General features: G+C 48.5%; 1 protein-coding gene across 8 annotated transcripts in view; it reads left to right on the top strand.

Annotated features, from left to right (window-relative positions):
- Positions 1 to 20,102, top strand: part of LOC144142313 (pancreatic lipase-related protein 2-like) — a 93,973-nt gene that overhangs the window by 10,542 nt on the left and 63,329 nt on the right. For 4 of the 8 annotated variants that reach the window (XM_077673726.1, XM_077673735.1, XM_077673763.1 and 1 more), the window contains exons 1-2: positions 12,149 to 12,230; positions 16,685 to 17,276. The exons of 1 other annotated variant lie outside the window; for it this stretch is intronic. In XM_077673726.1, the coding sequence (XP_077529852.1) occupies positions 16,710 to 17,276 (567 nt within the window). In that variant the 5' untranslated portion in view covers positions 12,149 to 12,230; positions 16,685 to 16,709. Of the gene's footprint in view, positions 1 to 12,103; positions 12,231 to 16,684; positions 17,277 to 20,102 lie in introns of those variants that run through there. 3 more of the 8 variants (XM_077673744.1, XM_077673777.1, XM_077673751.1) reach the window with 2 other exon arrangements.

The raw sequence follows: 20,102 nt of genomic DNA, 5'->3' as shown, positions 1-20,102 counted from the left end.
AGATGTTAAGGAAATAGGACGAAGGTTGTTCAGATGGGGGCTTGTTAGGCTTCGGGATAAAGCGGATCTCTGCTGTTTTCCATTGTGGGGGAAGTTTTCCGGATTTCCAATGGGCGTTAATATGCTGCAGAAGTAGACTCAATAACTGGGCCTGTCCTTGGAACCTGCAATTCATGGGCCAGTTCATGGTGATCGCAGTAGGGTTTGTGCACGTTCACCAGTTCGTTCGGGGGAGGACCCGCTCAAACAACCCGTGCCAGACCGCTTTTAATTGAATAAACTGCTATTCATATAATAGTTGTGCATCTGTTTGTTGTGGATCGGGATGGGGTTGCGGCGATTTGAATGTACGGTGCGTGGCGAAAGCTGGGCACCACCAAACTAGCTGTGTGAGATCTGATGGAGTGGTGGTACGGCAGTAAGGATATCGAGGGGGCAAATGAGGGGCATACCACTTGCGACGTGTTTCGGGTGTGTACGCTGAATTTGGAATATATTTGTTAATAAAAATTTCGCCTGAGCGAGGAATAGGAGGTATACGCGGCTGAGGTAGCCAGCTCGAGTTAGGGCTTTTAGACGTGTGCGTCGGTCCTTCTTGTGCGGTGAATACGCAGCGCTGGGGAGGGAGAGGGGGATTGCGACGGCCTTACCCCAGGCACCAGTGGAGGATAAGAGGGGGAACTCTCCTGAGCGGCCACATGGGCCGCCTGGTTGCCTGAAGAAAATGGTTCGTGGCCAGGTACCCAGTCGACGGGGATGTTGGTGTTGTCCCCTTGGAGGAGTTGGATTTGAAACAGAATTTCGTGGACGACAGGGTGGGTCGAATCATACGATCGCAAAGCTGTGAGGGCCTCGTACGAATCTGTGAGTATGCGTATGGAGGGCGGTAGAGGTGGGTCACAGTCAAAGGCGATAGCTGTCATAGCGTGCAGCTGTAATAGCGTACAGCTCTGCATCGAGGCTGGAAAGTTCTTTGCCAAGTATGGTAGTGTACCCTGAGAGAACCGGTGCCTCAGGGCATGTCCAAGCAAGGCCCGCGCCGTGATGGTTTACGCTTGCGTCCGTAAAAATGTCCAGTTCGTTCTGAAGGCGATCCCTTTGGAGGCGTCGGATTCGCCGCTGTCGCAATAGAGTATTAGTGCGCTCTATAGGTTTGCTATGCGTAGAAGTATCAATTTCTGGTCGCTGCCAGGGTGCTATGGGGACTAGGTAATCGGAAAGTACTGGTGGTCTTTGGGCGTCCCACGCTTCTAAGGCGTGTCCCTGGTGTGTAAGGGGTATTTTGAAGTCCGCCTGGGCTTTGGCCTCCTCAATGATGGCTTCAATAGGAGGAAGAGGTACAGCTTGCTCCAGTTTCCCAATGGGTGTATGCTTTGGTAAGCCAGCGACTGTCCTGAGGGTCGCCCGATGTAGCACCTGAATGGTTTTGATGTTGGCCTTGTTCAGGTCGTAAGCCGTTGCACCGTACGTGAGGGTGCTCACAGGTGGCTTACAACCGTATACTGCCAGAAATTTGGTTTTTTCATGTGCGAGTTCTAGACCAAGCTGAACCAGAGTGAGCTCAAGGTTTTTTAGCCGCGGCCTGTAGCTCAACAACCTGGCCCTCTAAAGAATAAAAGTTGGCCGCTTCCGTCCAGACCGTGATATAATCGGCGTATATGGTGAAGCGGGCGCCTGAGTCAATTTGAAGTTGTCGAGCTACTCTGGTAATGGCCAGGTCGAAAAGTAAAGGGTCTAAAATCGACCCTTGCGGTACACCGCGGTCGAGGTAGTAAGTCGTAGGTTCCCATACAGGGTGCGAACCGTGAAGGCGTACAGGCCGGCTTCGGAGAAATGCTCTAATCCAATTTTGCGTGCGCACTGGGGTAGGCACGAGCAAGTTCCTCTAGAATGACCGGGTGGCTAACGTTGTCGAACCCCTTTCGCAGATCAACCGCCATGATCAGGTCAGGAGTGCCGCGATGGTAGTGGGGGCGGTTAATTAACCTACACAGAAGCCAGAGGCTATCATGCGTGCTAACATTGGGCCGGAAGCCTGTTTGGGCTGGGTGAAAATACGGTTGGACATATTCCAAATAATGTGTGAGCCGATTGTTGATAAGGCGCTCAATCAATTTGCAAATAACGGGCGTGAGGGAGATCGGCCTAAGGCTCTTGATTTCACTGGAATGCTTGTTGGGTTTGGGGATTGGAAAAATAAGTGTTAGTTTAAGGTGTTCTGGAACTTGTCCGTGCTCTCAGAGGTCATCGATCTGACATAAAAGGTGTTGCAAGGCATCAGACAGGAGGTTTCGGAGGTGCTGCCACGTGACACCGTCATGACCGGGCGCAGAATAAAGCCGTCCCTGGCGGATTGCTATGCGTAACTCGGCCATTGTAAAAGGTAGCTCCAAGTCGGGGTCAGGCTCAGGAATATCAATAATTGGAAGTGGAGCGGGGGGAGAGGTGGAAGCATGGGAAAAAAAGGTACTTATAGGTCGCCGCTTTACTGTTGACGGGTCTGCGCGAAGTATTTTGCGCCGTGAAGGCATTCAAGCGCATGATAGCTACGAGGCAGGGGTACACGTATTTCTTGGTAACCTTGTTTAGGTTCCGGTAATCGATACAAAATCCCCAGCTGCCGTTCTTTTTCCTGACTAAAGCGATGGGTGGCGCCCATGGGTTGGGGGAAGGTTCCGCTATATATCTTAACGAAATATGTTATCTTATTTCACTGACTTGTTGCTGTATTATATATCTAGCTTTTGTATAACTTCTGTTGTTATTTTTTGATTATCTGCTATTCTTGCCCACCTTACCCAATGCACTGCTGGGCCTGTATAAGGTATTTTGAATAAATAAATAAATAAATCTATACTTCCTCATAGATGGCTTTGGGCTCTGCGATAAACACGTGGTAGAGCCTTCGGTGAATGCGGATGGCATCGCCGGTGCTCATGCAATGTTCCACAGCGGTTGTGTTACTGAGTGAATGGTTGTCAAGATTAAAAAAATAGTCTTGACAAGGTGACAGCAGATGTAAAAGCTCGCAGGTTTGTGCATGGGGTAGGTTGGCAGATATCACTGGTGCATAATGGTCGCGGGGTTTTCCACTGGTATATTCTCGTTGGAATGATCAGGAGGATCGTCGACGGCCAGGGATGAAACGTGGTTTTCGACTGGCATATTCTCATTGGAATGGTCAGGAGGATCATCGACGGCCAGGGATGAAACGTGGTCGTCGTCAAGAACGCAAACCGTTACCAGCGACATATGCTTCCGAAGAAGTTGCGCCGAGCGACCAAAGATGATGAAGGGTAAATAAACGTTGTTCTTTGTAAGTGTGATGATACTTTCGAGAAACGCCGTATTGCGAGTGAAAAGTACCTCAACAAGAGAAGAAGCCACGCATACGCCGTCAGTGGCTGTGGACATGACGTCAATGGTACATAGGTAACAGCGTGCGACGGCAATCGATTGTGGTCAACGGATATTGCGGCTTCTGGTCATATTCCTCGATAGAGGTGTGAGAACAATGTAACTCGGGGGTGGGGGGGGGGGGGGGTACAGTCCTCCCGAGGAGCCAATCAGGGCAGGTTGTGTGGATAGGAAATGAAGACAAAGAATAAGGTCGTATGGGAATTGGCCCAACAGAGTGACACGAATAGTTTGTTGGTCAGCGATAGTTATGCGAGCTGGAGACACTCCAGCAACTTATGGCATCCCTGCGCCAGCGTTACGCACCGCGCAAGGATGGTCTGGGGTCAGTACCTTCCGCAGACGACGACGAAGTGCAGCTAGCACTCATAATAGAAATTCGTGTGCTAGTGCCGATGAAGGAGGTGACAGGTACGCCGTCTACGTGAACTGCCAATGAACTATGCCCAGCCGGTAAAGGGGAAAGATGATTTTGGCCACAGGTGGACAATACAGCGTCTCCTACAGGAGCTGAATTTCTCACTTTCAGAGAAGGAACGTCCATACGGGTTCGGCGACTGGGGACGGCGAGGTTGGGGCGAACGGGACTGGCAGCACTGTGGGATTGGTGTACGGCTGTATCGGTACGTGTGAATGTGAGGGTGAGCGTATTGCAATGAACCGGCATGCGCGCGTGCGTGCGTGCGTGCGTGCGTGTGCGTGTGCGTGTGCGTGTATGTCTGTGAGGGGGGGGGGAGGGGGGGTGGTCATGACGAAAACAAGCGGGATCGGCAGTAACGGGGGCAACATGGTTGACTCGACGACAATTCAGATAAATAGGTGCATCGTTGGCAGGGCGCCATTCAGCGAGGTCTCTAGTTCGAGCACGCGGAAGGCTGGGGTCAGTATGTCGAGGCCCAGCGGGGAAGAAATTTGAGTGCACGTTCTGCCGATTTCCAAAGCAGGTGGATGGGAAACCGATACTCCCAATTTCTTGGCGCACGACGGCCTGGATGAGGCGCAGCATAGGTATACCGCTGTCAGCTGGATGCTGGGGAAGAGCCGCAACCATGGCTTCCATCTGCCGTCGTATAACCTTACCGTTGCGTGCAGTTGGCAGAGGACCTACATCAGTTGTCGCGGCAAGGGATAGAAACGGTGAAAGGTTCTCTCATGAAGAAACTGCAGCTGTGTTCGGGAGTCGGGCGCACTGTGGTGCGATGGAATGACTTTTTGCCTGCTGGAAGTGGTGGTACGCCTTAATTATTGAGTGTACACTCGTACAGTCCTCGCAAATGTGGAGATTGAAAGCGTTATCGCCATACATTTCAACACGTTCGCCACTTTGTCACCCTCTGACATCTGTGGGTCTACCTTATCCTACAGAGAGAAGACGTCTTGTATGCGCGTGATATACGGTTCTGTTAACGTTTGCTCATTGGCAGAGAAAGCGCATGGCCGCTCGCGGGCTGAACCCCGATATCTCTGTTCTTGCGCGAGTCGACCTTTTTTTAAGCCGCGCGTTCCCCGAGTGGAGTTGAGGCCCGCTGCGAGGCTAGCTCTCGACGATGCCGGGAGCTGGGTCCGACTAGAGTTGAGCCCTGCTGGGAGTCTAGACTGGGAGGCTACCGCGTGCCCTCCGCTCTTTGCTGACGCGCGCTGCTTCCGCGTTCTCCCTCCTTGCCAGGAGGCACCACGTGCGTGTTTATTCTTGGTAGTTTGTTTTGCTTACGCCACCGGCCAAGCTCAAGCTTAAACAGCTTCACTGTTCATAAGTTACCTGCAGCAACTAAGCCAGGACAGTTTGTGCGTACTTGGGAGCTCGATAGCACTCATTTAGCGTTTCACTTGCCTATCGCGTTCTTGCTGTTGTCCTCAATTTACAAGTATAAACCAACTGGGCGCGCTTCACTGTTTGTTAGCTTGAAGTGTTCCGAAAAAGATACGAAGCTGGGACCGTGAAATGATATGAATAAAAAACAAAGCCCATTTATTAAGATGAAGATGGTTAATGCGCGAAGCTTTCTCCCATGAAACCTGATTCAAATGTCAAAGTCCAGAATCCAAACTACTGCGATCCAGTCCGAATGTCAGAACCTGAGAGACGTCCGCTTCGTAGCGCTTGACACCCAGGTTCGATTTCGACCACGGAAGCAGTTTTTTTTAAATGCAGAGCATTTCTTAGGCTCGCCTGGTCCTCCGTCGTTGATGGCGGCGCCGTCCACACGCTCACTGCGCATGCTCAACTCTCCTCCTTACACCCACAGCTCCGCGATACTGCACTATATAAAAAAGAAATAGTTACCGGCGCCCGGTTTCGATCCCACGACTCTCTGGCCGCAACGGGAGGTACGCGGTGCTCTACCCACTACGCTACAAATACTTTTTTTTTCTTTATTTCCAGACAAGCACCGCTGTTACAAACATAATACACAACAACAAAACAAACCCATTACACTAAGACATAAAATCACTGTTCCACTCTAGGGTACAGTGCTGACTACTAAAATATTTTCATTTTTGTTAACTCCTCCATTTGTGACAACCAGTCTGGAACACATTCGCGTGCCTTTTGAACTTCAAGAAAAGAGAATATGGCCTCTCGGAAATATTCATTTACTGGCCGCGCATCAATGTTCGAGTGGCGGACTGCCATTCGGCATCTCCATATACTGTGCAGTCCTAGTAACATTACTAGATCTAGAGGGACGCCATCATCATCAGGTTCAACGGACAAATACCGAATACCATGGGCATCGATTGGCAGATCTTTTTTCAGCGTACGTTGCAGCACATCACAGAAGAAGACCCCGTCCCAACAGTCAATGAAAACATGTTCAATGGTTTCCGGTTTGTTGCATAACCAACACTGTTCACCCCATGGCATAAAAAGGCCTTTTTCTTGCATCCATGTTTTCACAAGGAGTGTCCCGGTGTGTAGTTGAAAGAAGAATGTTTTACATCCCGGTGCAACTGGCATTCTTTTAACCCGTTTTAACATATCTCGACCCGTGCCAGCCGAGTGAGCAATTCTGTACATAGGAACGGGAAAAACAGTGTCACAGAGATCGTTATACAGTCTCTTCCTAGTCACTGCGCTGAAATACTGTAACGAAAACCGTGCGCATAGAAAACGTAACGAGTCCACAACTTCTTTTAGATAGTCAGGGATACCACCTGGCATACACAATGTTGTAATGGACAACTCAGGCAAAACCCTGCCTAATCTCACTTGGCAAACGGTGCGCAAAAAGGGATCCTTTGCATCCCTCCAAAACAGAAAGCGGTTTGCCAACTGACGTAAAAAGAGATGCGTTAAACCTAACCCCCCTTCCCGTACACGTCGAAAGAGATTTGTACGACTCATCCTCTCCCAGGTTGATCCCCAAACAAAAACTGCGAAAACACGATGTAACTTTTAAAATCCGGGACAGGAGCAAGTGCTACGAACGCGCCTTATGTCCTTGACTCATTCAAACTACGTCAAGAAGCTACTGATACAACGAAGGCACGCGAAGCTGAACGTCAACGGAAACGACGAACTGAAAACTTTAGAGGGGGATGCTGAATTTCCCGTGGGAAAGCTGTGGCGGGAAGCGCCACGCGCCTTGCAGCTCAACCAGCCCCGTCCGCAGCGCCTCTGATGCTGATTGTGGCAGTATGCCCCTAGGGATTGGCCAACCAAAGAATCCATCACGAGATAGGTTCGCGTTCAACCACCGTCGTCATCTTCCCGTTGGGGAACCGCCGAAGAATAAGGAGAACGAGAAGACATAGCTGCGAAGAGGAGGGCGTGTACATTGCTCTCAGCCGGTGCACCAATGTCAACAACCTTTACCTCACCAAAGATGACGGAGACTACCGATTCTACCACAGAGACAACATCGACAAGAACATGATGGACGAGTTTCGGCGCCTCGAGAACCAACGCCTACTCACCGTAACACAACAGCACTTGCGTGCCTTTGCCACCGGTGTGGACCCGGACGCGGAATTCCCTCTGGCGCTAGCAAAAACCAGATCACTCAACATAACGGCAACACAATGGAACCACACGCAACCGCCACGATCCTTCGCATCCTCATCAGGGTTCCCCACGGGAAGATGGTGTAATTTTTTATTGAGGCGCTTGATGTTCCTTTGCTTATCATCATCATCATGCAGTGCGTTTTTGTGGCGGGATGGTCGCCAGCAGTAAGGCATACAAAGCTTCGCTTGAAAACGTGTAATGTTGCACGAATGCCATGTTGCACGGAAAATGCCATGTTGCACGAATGGGTTACCGAACACGCATAATACAAAAGCAGTTGGTTAAATCTGTATGACGCCTTATTTGCTGTTCTGACAGTTCGCTGAAGACAAATGGAAACGGTGACGGTGCGCGGCCTGGTGCATGGCGGGCATTAAAGGGACTGTGCAACATTCTCGATAAATTTTCGCGCCAGGAAGCACTGCGACAGCTACAATTGTCGCAAGCACGGAGGCGTCACTGCGTGATTTGCTCGTCGCAGCAGATACGTTCCGTTTCTGCTTTGCTTTTGTGGCTTTCTTTTTGAAGTGGTTATCGAATGCGTTCATTGCTGAAACTGGAGGAAAGCCGGCCAATAGCCGCGACAACGCTGTGATGACGTCATTCCGGTGGTCGAAGAGCGCGAAGACCGCGAAAGAGAGAAAAATCTTTTGAGCAAGTTTCTTAGCTATATGATGGGCATCGAGCAGTAATTTTTGGCTGAGGTACTTTGCGACCCCGTAATCTAAGTACTCAATGTTTTGGTTGGCTACATTCTGAAAGCATTTAGGATTTCCAAAAAAAAAGTTGAAACAAGTGTTGCGGGGGGGGGGGGGGGGGTAGGGGGTGCAGTTAGATCACACCAAAGCATGACTGGGCATGAGTAGATGGTTAAGCAAATTAAGATGTATGAAAGTGACTTTAGAGGAATCAAAGTAGTGGATTATGCGGCAAAGTGAACTAGGGCGGAAGATAAAGCGAATCAAGAGGAATAAATGTGAATAACAGGTACCAAAGGGAATTAGGAGAAATCAAAGTGAATTACAGAGAATTAAGAAGAACCAAAGTTAGTGAAGATGGAGCAACGGAAAGTAAGAGCAATTAAAGTAACTTAAGATGGACCAAAGTGAATCAGGAAGACAAAGCAAATTAGGAAGAATTCATGTTAATTAAGAGACATTTAAGTGAAATAATGTCGCTGAATAATTTATTCAGGACATATAAGAGTCAACTAAGATTCAAACAATATTCAAACAAGCAAGCTTCAAACAAATAATACAGGCATTAAAAAAAACATAAGAAGCAGTGGCAACCACCCAGCCACTTTCTCCCCATGACGTCACAGAAGTTTGTGGGCCCCCCCCAATGTCACCGCCCAGATGCATGACTGGGCGATTGTAGTGGGACTTGTAGTTCTGTTCGCTCGTATCACTTGAATGCTAAAGTACCGTTAACATCTGGACAACCGTATTTTTAGTGCTGGCCCATATTAATTTACTCCTGCTCAAAATATGTCACTCTAGCACGAAATTCGAACATTTATTAATATTCTTGGGTTCTTTTTTGCTTAAAAAACGTCTCTCGTTGCTGTAATGGAGCTGTTTGAGTTACCAAGGGCTAGTTCTTGTAATTGAACAAGGTGGCATTTTGTCTTCATGGCCCCTTTAAGGCTTACATTTCAGTTTCCCTCGCACGTCAATTCGCATTGCCACTACTACCAACTGTAAGCTTGATTACGAAACTGCCATTACGACGTGGCGCTTACTGCTAGGTTATTGCTTTATTAAAACTAATCATTATTACATGCATGTAGAAACGAGAGTGTGACGTCTATGCGAAGTCTATTCTCAGAAATATAGGCACGCGAAGTCTGATGGTAAAAACGCAATGCACAATGACAACTGAGGCTGAGCTTCATCCAACACACCTTTAAGTACATCTATGTTTAATGTCGCTTTTGTTTACGTAACGCAAGTATTTACTTTAAATTTAAATTTAATTTAGACATTTATTTGTTGCCCCTTATAAAACTTGACTATTAATTTTAATTTTTCTTAATTTCTCTTCCTTTTTCAAAATCTTTCCTAACTTTTCAATTTTTTAGTCTTATTCAATATACCACTCTTCCCTCTCCCTTCACTCTTGGAGTCCATGCTGCACCTTCAGCATGCATTTCATGCTGATGATATAACCCTATCGATCACAGAAGGCTCGAGCGGTCACCAACAACACGCCCGACAGAAAGCAGTCGATTCCACGATCTCCTACCTTCAGTCCAGAGGGCTGACCTGTGAACACTCCAAATCAGCCCTTCTTGTCTTAAAGTCCCGCACCCACGGTCGCCCACCTCCCCCAACGCCTGACCCACATGTAACTATCTCCGGTCAACCCATACCCCAAGTCAAGACTAAGAATATTAGGGTCCCATTCCACCACGATGGGTCCGGCGCGGCCATCTTACTTCAACTCCAAGCAACCATAGCCCAACTCACCCACCTCATTCGCCGCATTAGCAACAAACATTTTGGAATGAAAGAACAGGACACGTGTCGCGTCGTACAAGCGCTTCTCCTCAGCAGGCTCGTGTACAGCATGCCGTTCCTTGCCCTCAAGTATCAAGAGCAAGCCAAGTTGATGCCCTCGTACGCAAGACCTACAAAGCGCCACTGGGACTCCCTGCGTATACACCAGCAACGAGAAACTGTTATAACTCGGGATACATAACACCCTCTCAGAACTTCTGGAAGCCCAAACACGGCGCAACTCAACCGCCTGTCCCTAACACCCGAAGGCAGCAAAGTAATCCAACTCATAGCGAAAGCCCGCGGTGCAAGATCCGGGTAGCCCCCATACACCACCACATGCACCCGACCTTCAACAAGGGCCGCATAGAAGCTAGTGTTCGACATTTGGGTAGAAAATACTCAGAAGACCGCCACGTTCGGTACACTGACATTGCACAGCGCCCCCCATCAGGAAGAACCACAATTGTTGCCCTGACTACGAAGGGTGAGGTGGCCACGGCAGCATCTTATGCAATCTATCACCCAGAGCGGCTGAGGCCATCGCGATCGCACATGCTGCAACTACCCACCAGAACCAACCCCAAGACACAATTGTTACCGACTCCCAACAGGCCTGCAGACTGTATCAGTACGGAAGGGTACCGGCAAGCGCCCTTTGTGACTTCGTCTCCTCCGGACCTTGCCCGAAGGTCTTGAAATAGCCATCGTATGGACCCCGGGCCATTCGGGCCTTGCCGGGAACGAGGAAGCTCATGCTGCCGCCCGCGACATGCACTTCCAGGCATTTCCGTCCTTAAGGCGAGATGCCACGAGCGGCCCGGGCTGCCCAATCCCCTCTCTAACACCCCTCGACCCTAAATATAATGCCATCCTATCCCACTACTTGCACTCGAGGAGGATCTATCTCGGGCCCAGCTTATTCTCGGCAACCAACAGTCTCATATCTGGCGCCGGCTACAGACCGGTACTTTAACCACACGGTTCTCTCCCGAATCTCTCAATTACTCTTCCAACACGAGTGCCGCACTTGGAACGCCACTCTCACTACCTACCACTTGGTGCACTCATGCCCAGACAATCCTAAATCTCTCCTCAACCAGCCACCTGAGCAGTGAGTCACTGCATTGAGCAGCTCGGCTCCGGAATAACAACAAGCTCTGGTCGACCGGACACTGGAATCAGCGCAGGCTCGCAGCCTCCTGGTTTTGGGGGGCTGACCGCTTCCACTCTTACTCCTTTCCCTTTAAGATAAATAAACATTTATGTCTTTCTTCATTCGCTTACGAGCGCGTCTCCGCATAACCGCCTGCTGTTCGGCCGAAGCAATCACCCGTGGCCTACCCATAGACCTGCGAACGGCAATTCGGGTTATCAGCATCATCAGAGCATCTTAAGGTTGGCTTTGCTGTATGGGGTTTAGCATACACACATCGGACGTTCAATTCAGTTATTTTATGCTTCGCTTGAAAAAGAACGTGCAACAAAGTAAATCATGTGTCTGTCTTTAATCAATCGCCACGCAGGCTGACACCCTCAAGTCGCTTTAGGGATAACATAAAATGCCTTCGAATTTTGGTTCGGCGATGACTCAACACCTTCAAAAGGAAAAATGGCACCAGTATTAGGCAAAGTCGTGCGTCTGGCTTAGTCATTGGTCAGCTGTTCTCCGTTGGAAGGAGAGATTGGGTCATTATGGGGCGCCATGGTGAACCGCCACACAGGGAATTCTTCAAAGGGGCAGTTTACCAACCGTCGGCTTCCTCACAATGTTATAATCAGCGTCTTTTCTTCAGCAGTTACACCGGACTGTATGAACAAGAAGTCCTTCCGTAGTTGCTTCAATATGTACACCCTGAATTCGCTACTTTCCGCCTCAGTTTGCACTGAATGGAAAAAATAAAACGGCGCAAAACGATACAAAACATATAGCAAGGGGGAAGCGAAGTGCGTGTAGAGATTTTTATGCGCGAATGTTTTTGTTTTGCTCTATTTTGGGTTTAACTTGTATGACAGGCAATCGATTTCAAAGGAAATGTTTTGTCTGCCGCGACGGTATTTTAGGCCATTTGGAACACGGCGCAGTGCTGAAGGTCGATCTATTCTTGAAGTAGTGCGACTGTTAAAATAAAGCTTTGTTTTTGCTGTCTGTGGCGTCGTCCTAGACGAGTTTAAAAATAAGATAGGTGTTCGGTGTCCCTCCCCACCATTACGAAAAAAATAAAAGCTGAGACAGCTGGCTTCGCTCCGCTGTGTTGCCTATCGAACAAGAACACTTCTACAACGACCCGGTTTGGAGCTAGGTAAGACCATGATTTAGCTATTACTTAAATTTAACTCTCCCTCACCTTTTCTTCACGTCACCTGGTAATGCTAAGCTGGCTGTCTCTAAAAATATTTTTAAGTACCCCTTTAGCCTATTACTCGCTTAAATCCGCTTAGACTTACCCACAGGCCCTGTTTCGAAAGACCTTTCAGCTTTTTTTCTGGCTCATTGCACTTTATCCTCACACCGGAATTCCTAAAATAGCATCCCGACCCAATCTAAGATCATCGCATCTTAAAGTTTCCCATAGCCAAGGACCCCAAAGGAAAAATTGTCAATATAACGAGCTCTTTCGTAAATACAAACTTCAGCTTCGGCAGTAACAAACTGAGCCAAGATTTGGTGTGGGACATCAAATGTATTAGCTTAAATTTGCTCCTGTGATGGCGCAAAGACCAATGGCACCATCACGTTGAAGCAGTATATTGGTAATCACGGAATGTCTTGAAATTATCTTGCATCAACTTGATTCGTTCTTGGTCTACACGCGACAGTGGTACAGTGCAAGAAAATACCGGAATGTGCAGGAGCCAATTGTCGACTGTCACTGTGTCCGGCACCATGCGCTATGTACCTGCTGTGTCTGGCCCCTCTTATAGGCGCAACGTACAGTACGCGATTGCAGCCTCTGAAAGTGCGGTAATCTGGTTGTTACTGGAAGCGGAGTCGGGCAGCACGCCAATCAGTATTCCCGTGGAGAAGGGAGCCAATACCCTCACTCACCGCGCCGCGTATCCCGTGTGTCTGTATGACGCGCCTGCCTGCGTAGGTTGTCGGGGCATACGCTGACGGTGGCAGCGGCGTCGCGGGGAACAGTAGCTGGTTTGTACAAACTGTACAAACTATTCCAGGTTGAAGGGGTTTCGTAGGGGCAGAGGATATGCACTCCTGCTTTGTCTAACGGCTGCTGACGTCGCCAGAGCCTCTTCCGTTTTGTGACTTTTGTCCCGCATGTGCACGTTTCTCAAAGGGACCCTGAAGTTATTTGTAAACATAGTGAGATTACTTGTGCAGGTTTCAGTGGAGTACCTAGGTCCCGTTTCGACCACTCTGGGTCCACTTGCGTAAATATATTTAGTAGAAAAATCAATTCAAAATTGCCGTTCTATTTAACAGCGAAGCTGTTGAGAAAATAGTTTGTGAATGGTGTCCGCGGTTAAACATACCAAGAAAAAGCCGAGCGTTCGAGCACGCGTGCCTCGAGCGCATGTTCGTCAAGCTAAGCATACCCACTTAGGGAGGTTGGCCAATATTGGCAAAAAAAAAAGAACTCCAGCGTTCGCCGCGTGCCGCGAGCGCACGTTCATCAAGCCAAGCATACCACTTAGGGAGACTGGCCAAGGTTGCGGCACCCGCCCGGCAGTAAAAAAAATACCTAGAAAATGCCGAGCGCTCGTGTGTGCGTGCCTCGTAACGACCGCCCAGCGTCCCCGCCGCACGTTTGTCAAGTCGAGGATACCCACCTAGGGATATTGGTCACAATTTTCCAAAAAATAATGAACTCCATTGTTCGCCAAAGAAGAAGCAAATCTGCTGCAATCGTGGACTTAAACGGTCTTGATGGTCGTGAAGGTTGCGTACAGCTTTGCTACCTTCAAGTGTTATGCGTTAGTGTGAGCTTCCGGCATTTTTCTGCATTCTCCTTACCGATTTCCAATGACGTTGCCTATGACGCGAACTCTTTAGGACTAAACGGAGTGCGCCGACCAGCTAAAAAAATCAGTAGCCTGGCCGCCGGCAGGCCCTGGCTTTATTTGGTGAGTTTGCAGGATGTATTAAGCAAAGTAAAGTTGATGAGGTCAAAATAACTCCCCACTATAGCGCATTTGCTAAATGTATATTGGCTTACAACGTTTGCTGACTTCGCTTCAGTGGGGTTGTAAGCTGCTCATGTCTATGCGACCGGTACGCTTGTAAAAAATCTAAGGCCCATTAAAGGTAGGAGAAGAGTCAGCGAAGTTGATTTAGGCAATGAGGAATTGAAAATAGCCGCAGCTTTTATGGTAAAGCGGAAAACCAAGGTACGAGAAGCACTTTTTCGAAGGGTGAACTATCATACCGGTCTCCAGCACGACCGCACATATGCGATAGCCTTTCCTGCCCCGAAGATACACAGTCGCTGTCGATGAGATTTTTGTGGGGGCTAGGCTAATGCTTAGGGCACAAGTGTTATTTAAGAAATGTTCATCGTAGCAGCTCGGTGTGCTGTAAAAACAAGTGAACGGCAATGTATGAAATCACGTGGTGAGCCTCAGCGTAGAGGGAGAGAAAGACATAACTTTATTGTTCCTCCATAATGGAGTGTGGTGTGCGTAAGCCGGGAAGTCCCTTCCCGCCCTCTTCAGCCATCGGCCAGGAGCACCTGCTCCGTGGTCGTGGCCTCGGCCATCCGGAGGGCCCGCGGCTGAGACTCGGCGTCGCAGCTGAGCAGCGCCATCTCCCACTGCCCCGGTGTAGTTATCATTTGCTTTGCTTGGTATGTGGTAGTTACAGCAGGGCAGGCCCAGAGCATGCGTTTCAGGTCAGCCCTTCCTGTGGAGTTTTTACGTCGGTCGTTGTGTTGTGGATCCTAGTTACTGTATAGTACCGGGTGGGATACATACCTCTCTGTAGTGATCTCCATGCAACTGATTGCTTTTTGTCTAATGTTTTCTGTGCCTCCGGGTATTAGAGCCTCCCCAATCGATAATGATCTACTATCTCTCTGTAAGTAACCGTGTGAGTTCACTGTCGGTTCTCCTGGGCGAAGGTCGCTCTGTGGTGCTTCTTACGCATGCTCGGCCGGTTAGTCCTCGATCGAGCTAGGTTGTGAGCGTCCTCATTGCCAGATAAGGCTGTGTTAGCTGGTGCCTATATTATATGTACACGTCTGGGCCTTGTTCCGCTATGTCTCTTCTTGATTTTCAGTGCTTCAGTTGATATGCGTCCTCTCGAGAAGTTTCTGACTGCCGTCTTGGAGTCACTGATTATATATCCTGCTTGGGTTGATGCTAGCGCCAGGGCAATGGTAGCTTCTTCCCCAGTCTCAGGTTTCCTTGCGTGAACTGAGCCTGAAGTCATCAGGTGGCCGTGCTGGTCAACTGTCGTTATTATCATGGAGGTGCGGTCCCAGTAGTCAGCAGCGTCGACGTAAATCGCGCCCTTGGTCTTTTCAAAGCATTTGTAGATGGCTTTGGCTCCTCCTTGCCTGCGCCCTTGGTTGTGCACTGGGTATTATGTTCCTGGGTAAAGGAGGAGTGTGCATATGTTCTCGTGCTTCAAGGGGAATATCAGCTTTATTTTCGTGTTGCGAGTCATAACCAATGTTTAGGGATCTCAGAACGTATCTTCCCGCCTGGTTTTTCGTAAGTCGCTCGAACTGGGTTATTCGTTGATGTTTGATTAGCTCGTAGAGTGTATTGTGCAGCCTTAATATCTCGACTTTGTTGTTTGGTGTTGTAATGGGTATGCCTAAGGCTTGTTTGTATACTTTTCGAAACATATTGATGTTTGTTCTTTCTTCTGTTATGAGTGAGAAGAATGGTGGTACGTAGACCACCTTACTAGGAACGAAGGCCTGAATCATTCTGATTAGATTGGCTTCCTTGATTCTTTGGCATCTACTTGAGACAGTAGTGGAAAGCACTTTAGTCGTTTGAAGTACGCTTTTTTTCTCAGAGTTCCAATGGCTTCCGTGTTATAACCATTCGCTTGAATCCGCAGTCAGATGACTTTGATGATCGGCGCATTTTGGTATGAGCCCGCCTATTGCCTGGAGTTCGATTGGTGGAGATTTATGGGATGTCTTTGCTTATAGCCTTGTTTACTTGATATAGTAATAATCCTGATTTTTCAGTCGATTGCTTGAGACCCCTTTGTTCGACGTAGTTCTCTATTATCTTAATTGCCTCCTGTAAGGTGTCTTGTATTTCCCCACCACTCCCGCCGGTTATGTGAAATGTGAGGTCATCTGCGTATATGCTTTAGTGTAGCTTTTATTTTTTCAGGGTGGTATACATGTTTATTCTGAGAAGCCGTCCGTGTTCGCATAGCTAAGTCTTTTTTTTGTTTATTGCCGGACTTTGACGTACTCACAAAAAGCAACATATGACAACACAAGACAACATGAGCTAGTACGATGCCGCCATCCGGATATTGCGTCCTGCGTTGTGGTTCAAAAGGTATTTAAGTGTAAGGAGTACTACCCTGTAGTAGCATCTCACTCTGCGGGCTTGAATCGCGGGTGGTGTTTTAGATGCGAAGCAGCTTATGGTGGCGCCTGTTCCCTCCCCGTTGTGTGGGCGCCGTTGTGCGGCGTCCACACCCCCACTGCGCATGCCTGGCCAGGCACCGCTGATGATGATTGTGGCAGGATGCCCCTAGGGATTGGCCAACCAAAGAATCCGTCACGAGATAGCTTCGCGTTCAACCACCGTCGTCATCTTCCCGTAGGGGAACCTCCTCCCGCAACGCCGCGATGAGTGCCACGGGCAACGCCGCCGGTAACGCCACATGCAACGGCAGCGTCAACACCAGTGTCAGTGCCGCGGACAAGAGGGCACAACAAGAAGAACAAGAAAAAGAAGGAGCAGCACCTCCTCCTGCCGTGATCGTCCACCCGGAACACGAAGACGCCGACCTCATCCCGAGCCAAGACGAATACTACAACTTGATGAGGATGACAAACGCGGAACAACATCAGCTACTGCGCGAGATCATCCACCGGCAGACGACGCCGTCAGCACCTCCGTTACGGGTCTTCTACACCGGACCGGCCGGTTGCGGCAAGACGTTCGTCCTCCGGCTTGCCATGGACCTCTACAACCGGTACAGCAACACGGGCAACAACACCGCCTACAACGCGTCCGTCATCTGCGCGAGCACCGGAAAGGCGGCTGTGGCAGTGGGAGGAACCACGGTGCACGCGGCTTTCAAGCTCTCTCGGAAGATCACTGGCCCCAACAAGGACGGAGGCCTGAGCGCCAGCGAGTTGAACAGCTTCCGCGTGGCCTTCCGCAACGTGAAATGCGTGATCATAGACGAGGTGAGCATGATGTCTGCGGACAACCTAAACGCAGTCGACTTGAGTCGACCCCATGGCTGCTTCGCATACTACTCAGGGTTCCCCTACAGGAAGATGGTGAATTTTTTTTTCTTTTTTTTTCTCCGAAACGGAGAACTGTCCGCATTGTGTCAACGTGCCTTTTACGTCCCGGTGGGCACTACGGAGAAGCGACAGAAGAGCTCCTAACGTGCGGGATAAACGCCTCCCAGTTGAGCGTCTTCGATGTCACGGAGAACGTTCACCCACTGCGTATGCCTCGGTTCGTCTTCGTCACTGCATGGTACGGTACTTGTTCGCTAGGTGATGGGAGGTTTATCAGGTCCGTTTCTGCAGCCTACCACATTAAAATAGCGGGTCACGGTGATTCGTAAAGCATCGGTAGTGCGCGATTAGAAATAACGTTGGAAGACGGACATATTGAACGGAACCGAAACCGAAACTGTTTCGAACAACTGACCAAAAATAAACCGCGAGAATGACGTACCGACATATTTATGCTTTTTGCTAACAGTACTCCTTTTTTTTATAAAAACATAACGTTGACATAGATGCTAGTGTGCATGCATGAATTTCAAAGCTTGGATATCGTCCAATCATATCGCGAAAAGAGTTCGCGTCGTTTTGTGCCACTGCTGTAGTGGTTGCGGCCGTCACATACCTCGCACGGTATTTTTTTCTTCTAAGGTATCCTCCTCCTTCTTTCACACCTATTTTGGCGGAATAAACGACGAAAAGTGTGATTATTTGAGCCTGTCTATTCCATGCAAATACAAACAGAATTTTCACAAATTCACTTCCGTGTTTCTTTAAACATTTAACTAATCTTCGCCTCGTGGTCCAGTTGCAATGTTTAACCCCTTGAGTATGACTTGAATATAAAAATTTGGATGAACAGTAAGAAACAGAAGCTATACAGGTAGCCATTTCTATTCACCTATTATGTTATAAAATCTACTTACGTGCAACGACGGGTGGAGGGATAAACAAAAGTAGTTCATTCTACGTGTAACACAAAAACATGCCTTCGGTTAAAAAAATTTGCATTATGTGAAATTAAATACTTCTCGTGTATTAAAAGGGACCCACGAAGTTTTGGGACGTGAGATGGTGTGACACCTAAATATCTATACATTGACGACTGCCTGCCGCGCTCGCTGTTTTCTGCGTACCGCAGCGTCGCTGGTGAGACCATCGAGATGGTCGGGTGCGGGCTGTCATGCCCCTGAAAGAAATATTCGCCAGCAGTTAGCTTCCCTGCGCATTATGGTCGGCTGCTGACCATCCATGCGTGATATTTTTTTATTTATTCTTGCATGCGTATTTAGACGCAGGCAATGTTGACCATGCTCTCGCGTCGCCCTTGTGTAACGCAGAAAGACAGCCATCAATCTTTGAAAGCTAGAAAACAGGGTTTCCCCTTTGCATACGTGAAGGCTCCAGGGAGCCAGTGAAAAGAAAGAAAGAACGCAGGTATCAAACCCGGGTCTTATCGTTTGCGAAGCCGGTGCCTTGCCGTCTATATCAGGTAGGTTAGCTGGACGCGGTGTCTCTGCCGTCTCACCTTGTGTGCGACCAGAGTTACTTGTGCGCGACGACTCTCTTGTTCGCATGTACAAAATAAATGTGAAAAGTGGATCGAGATCGCGTGGGAAATGTCTAAAGGAGAGATTCGTCGTTTTAAGCGCCGGGAACAACAACGGGCTCGCCGACAGGAACAAATACCTACAGACGTGCATTGAACGGCGCTTTACAAACCGAATAATTAACTCAATTATTTCAATCAATCGATAAATAAATTAATAAAATAATCAATCAATCGATCAATCAATCAACTTCTCAAAACGCCAGCAAAAGGATGGTCGACCACAAGAAATCTATGCGCGCACTGTGAATCTTTTGCGCGAACCTAGCAAATATAATTACATATTACACATGTTACATGTTACTACGTGTTATTAGCGTATACCCGCACTGGTGGTGTATACTAGACAGCGCTTTATAAGTAGGAATGTATGTTCAAGACGAGGGCTTGCTGAGGTGGTTTGTAATGCATCTTGAGAAGGGGGTTGCGTTGCTGCAGCGCAGACGAGGACACGAAGACGGAACTTTCGAAGCTTTTTTCACGGGCATATTGTGGAGACAAAAACAAAAGGCGTTGCGTGCGCAAAACAGCACAAGGAACGGTCCGTCGAGTGCGCGGAGGCCGTCAGTCACTCTGTACACTTTACCTGCGAGAAGAAAGCGACGCATCGGTCAGACGGGTATGTGTGTAAACGATAGGCTGAGAGAACACAAGAACCTTTTTGAGGGACTGTATATAAGGCCACTTATCGTCCTACTGTAAAAGTTATATTTGTGCTCTGAGCTTCAGAGAGTGTGAAGTCATTAAAAAAACTGAAAAGTTCCCACGTGAATTAATAGAGGCGCTTTAAATCAATTGTAATAAAGATAGATGCATTACAGTGCCTTCGGTTGCGCTCTCAAGAAAAAGAAAATATTATCAGAACTTTGCTATGTAGCGGGCAAAGGGCAAGAGGATAATTGTGTGTTTGGGGGTGGCTTTGTAAGCCTTTTCATTGGCTATGACGATGTATATATATTTTCCTTCCTTAAATGAGATGTCAGTTAAAACAATCAGTGCTTTGACATCTTTCTTCCTTGTGTCCTTGTCTTAGTGCGCTGTAACAGCACTCCCCCCTCTCCCCTTTTTTTAAGGAAATGTATGGTGCTTTCGCACGGTATTCCGTAGTTGGCGCTACGAAACCGTCTCTCATTTTATAGCCTGATCATCACTCACGCATTACT

This window comes from Haemaphysalis longicornis, unplaced genomic scaffold, assembly GCF_048455015.1.
Source record: "Haemaphysalis longicornis isolate Haplotype H1 unplaced genomic scaffold, Haemaphysalis longicornis Haplotype H1 scaffold_1, whole genome shotgun sequence".
NCBI classification, from domain to species: Eukaryota; Metazoa; Arthropoda; class Arachnida; order Ixodida; family Ixodidae; genus Haemaphysalis; species Haemaphysalis longicornis.
Note: the sequence above shows the minus strand (reverse complement) of the source record. Positions and strands in the feature narration are given on the sequence as shown.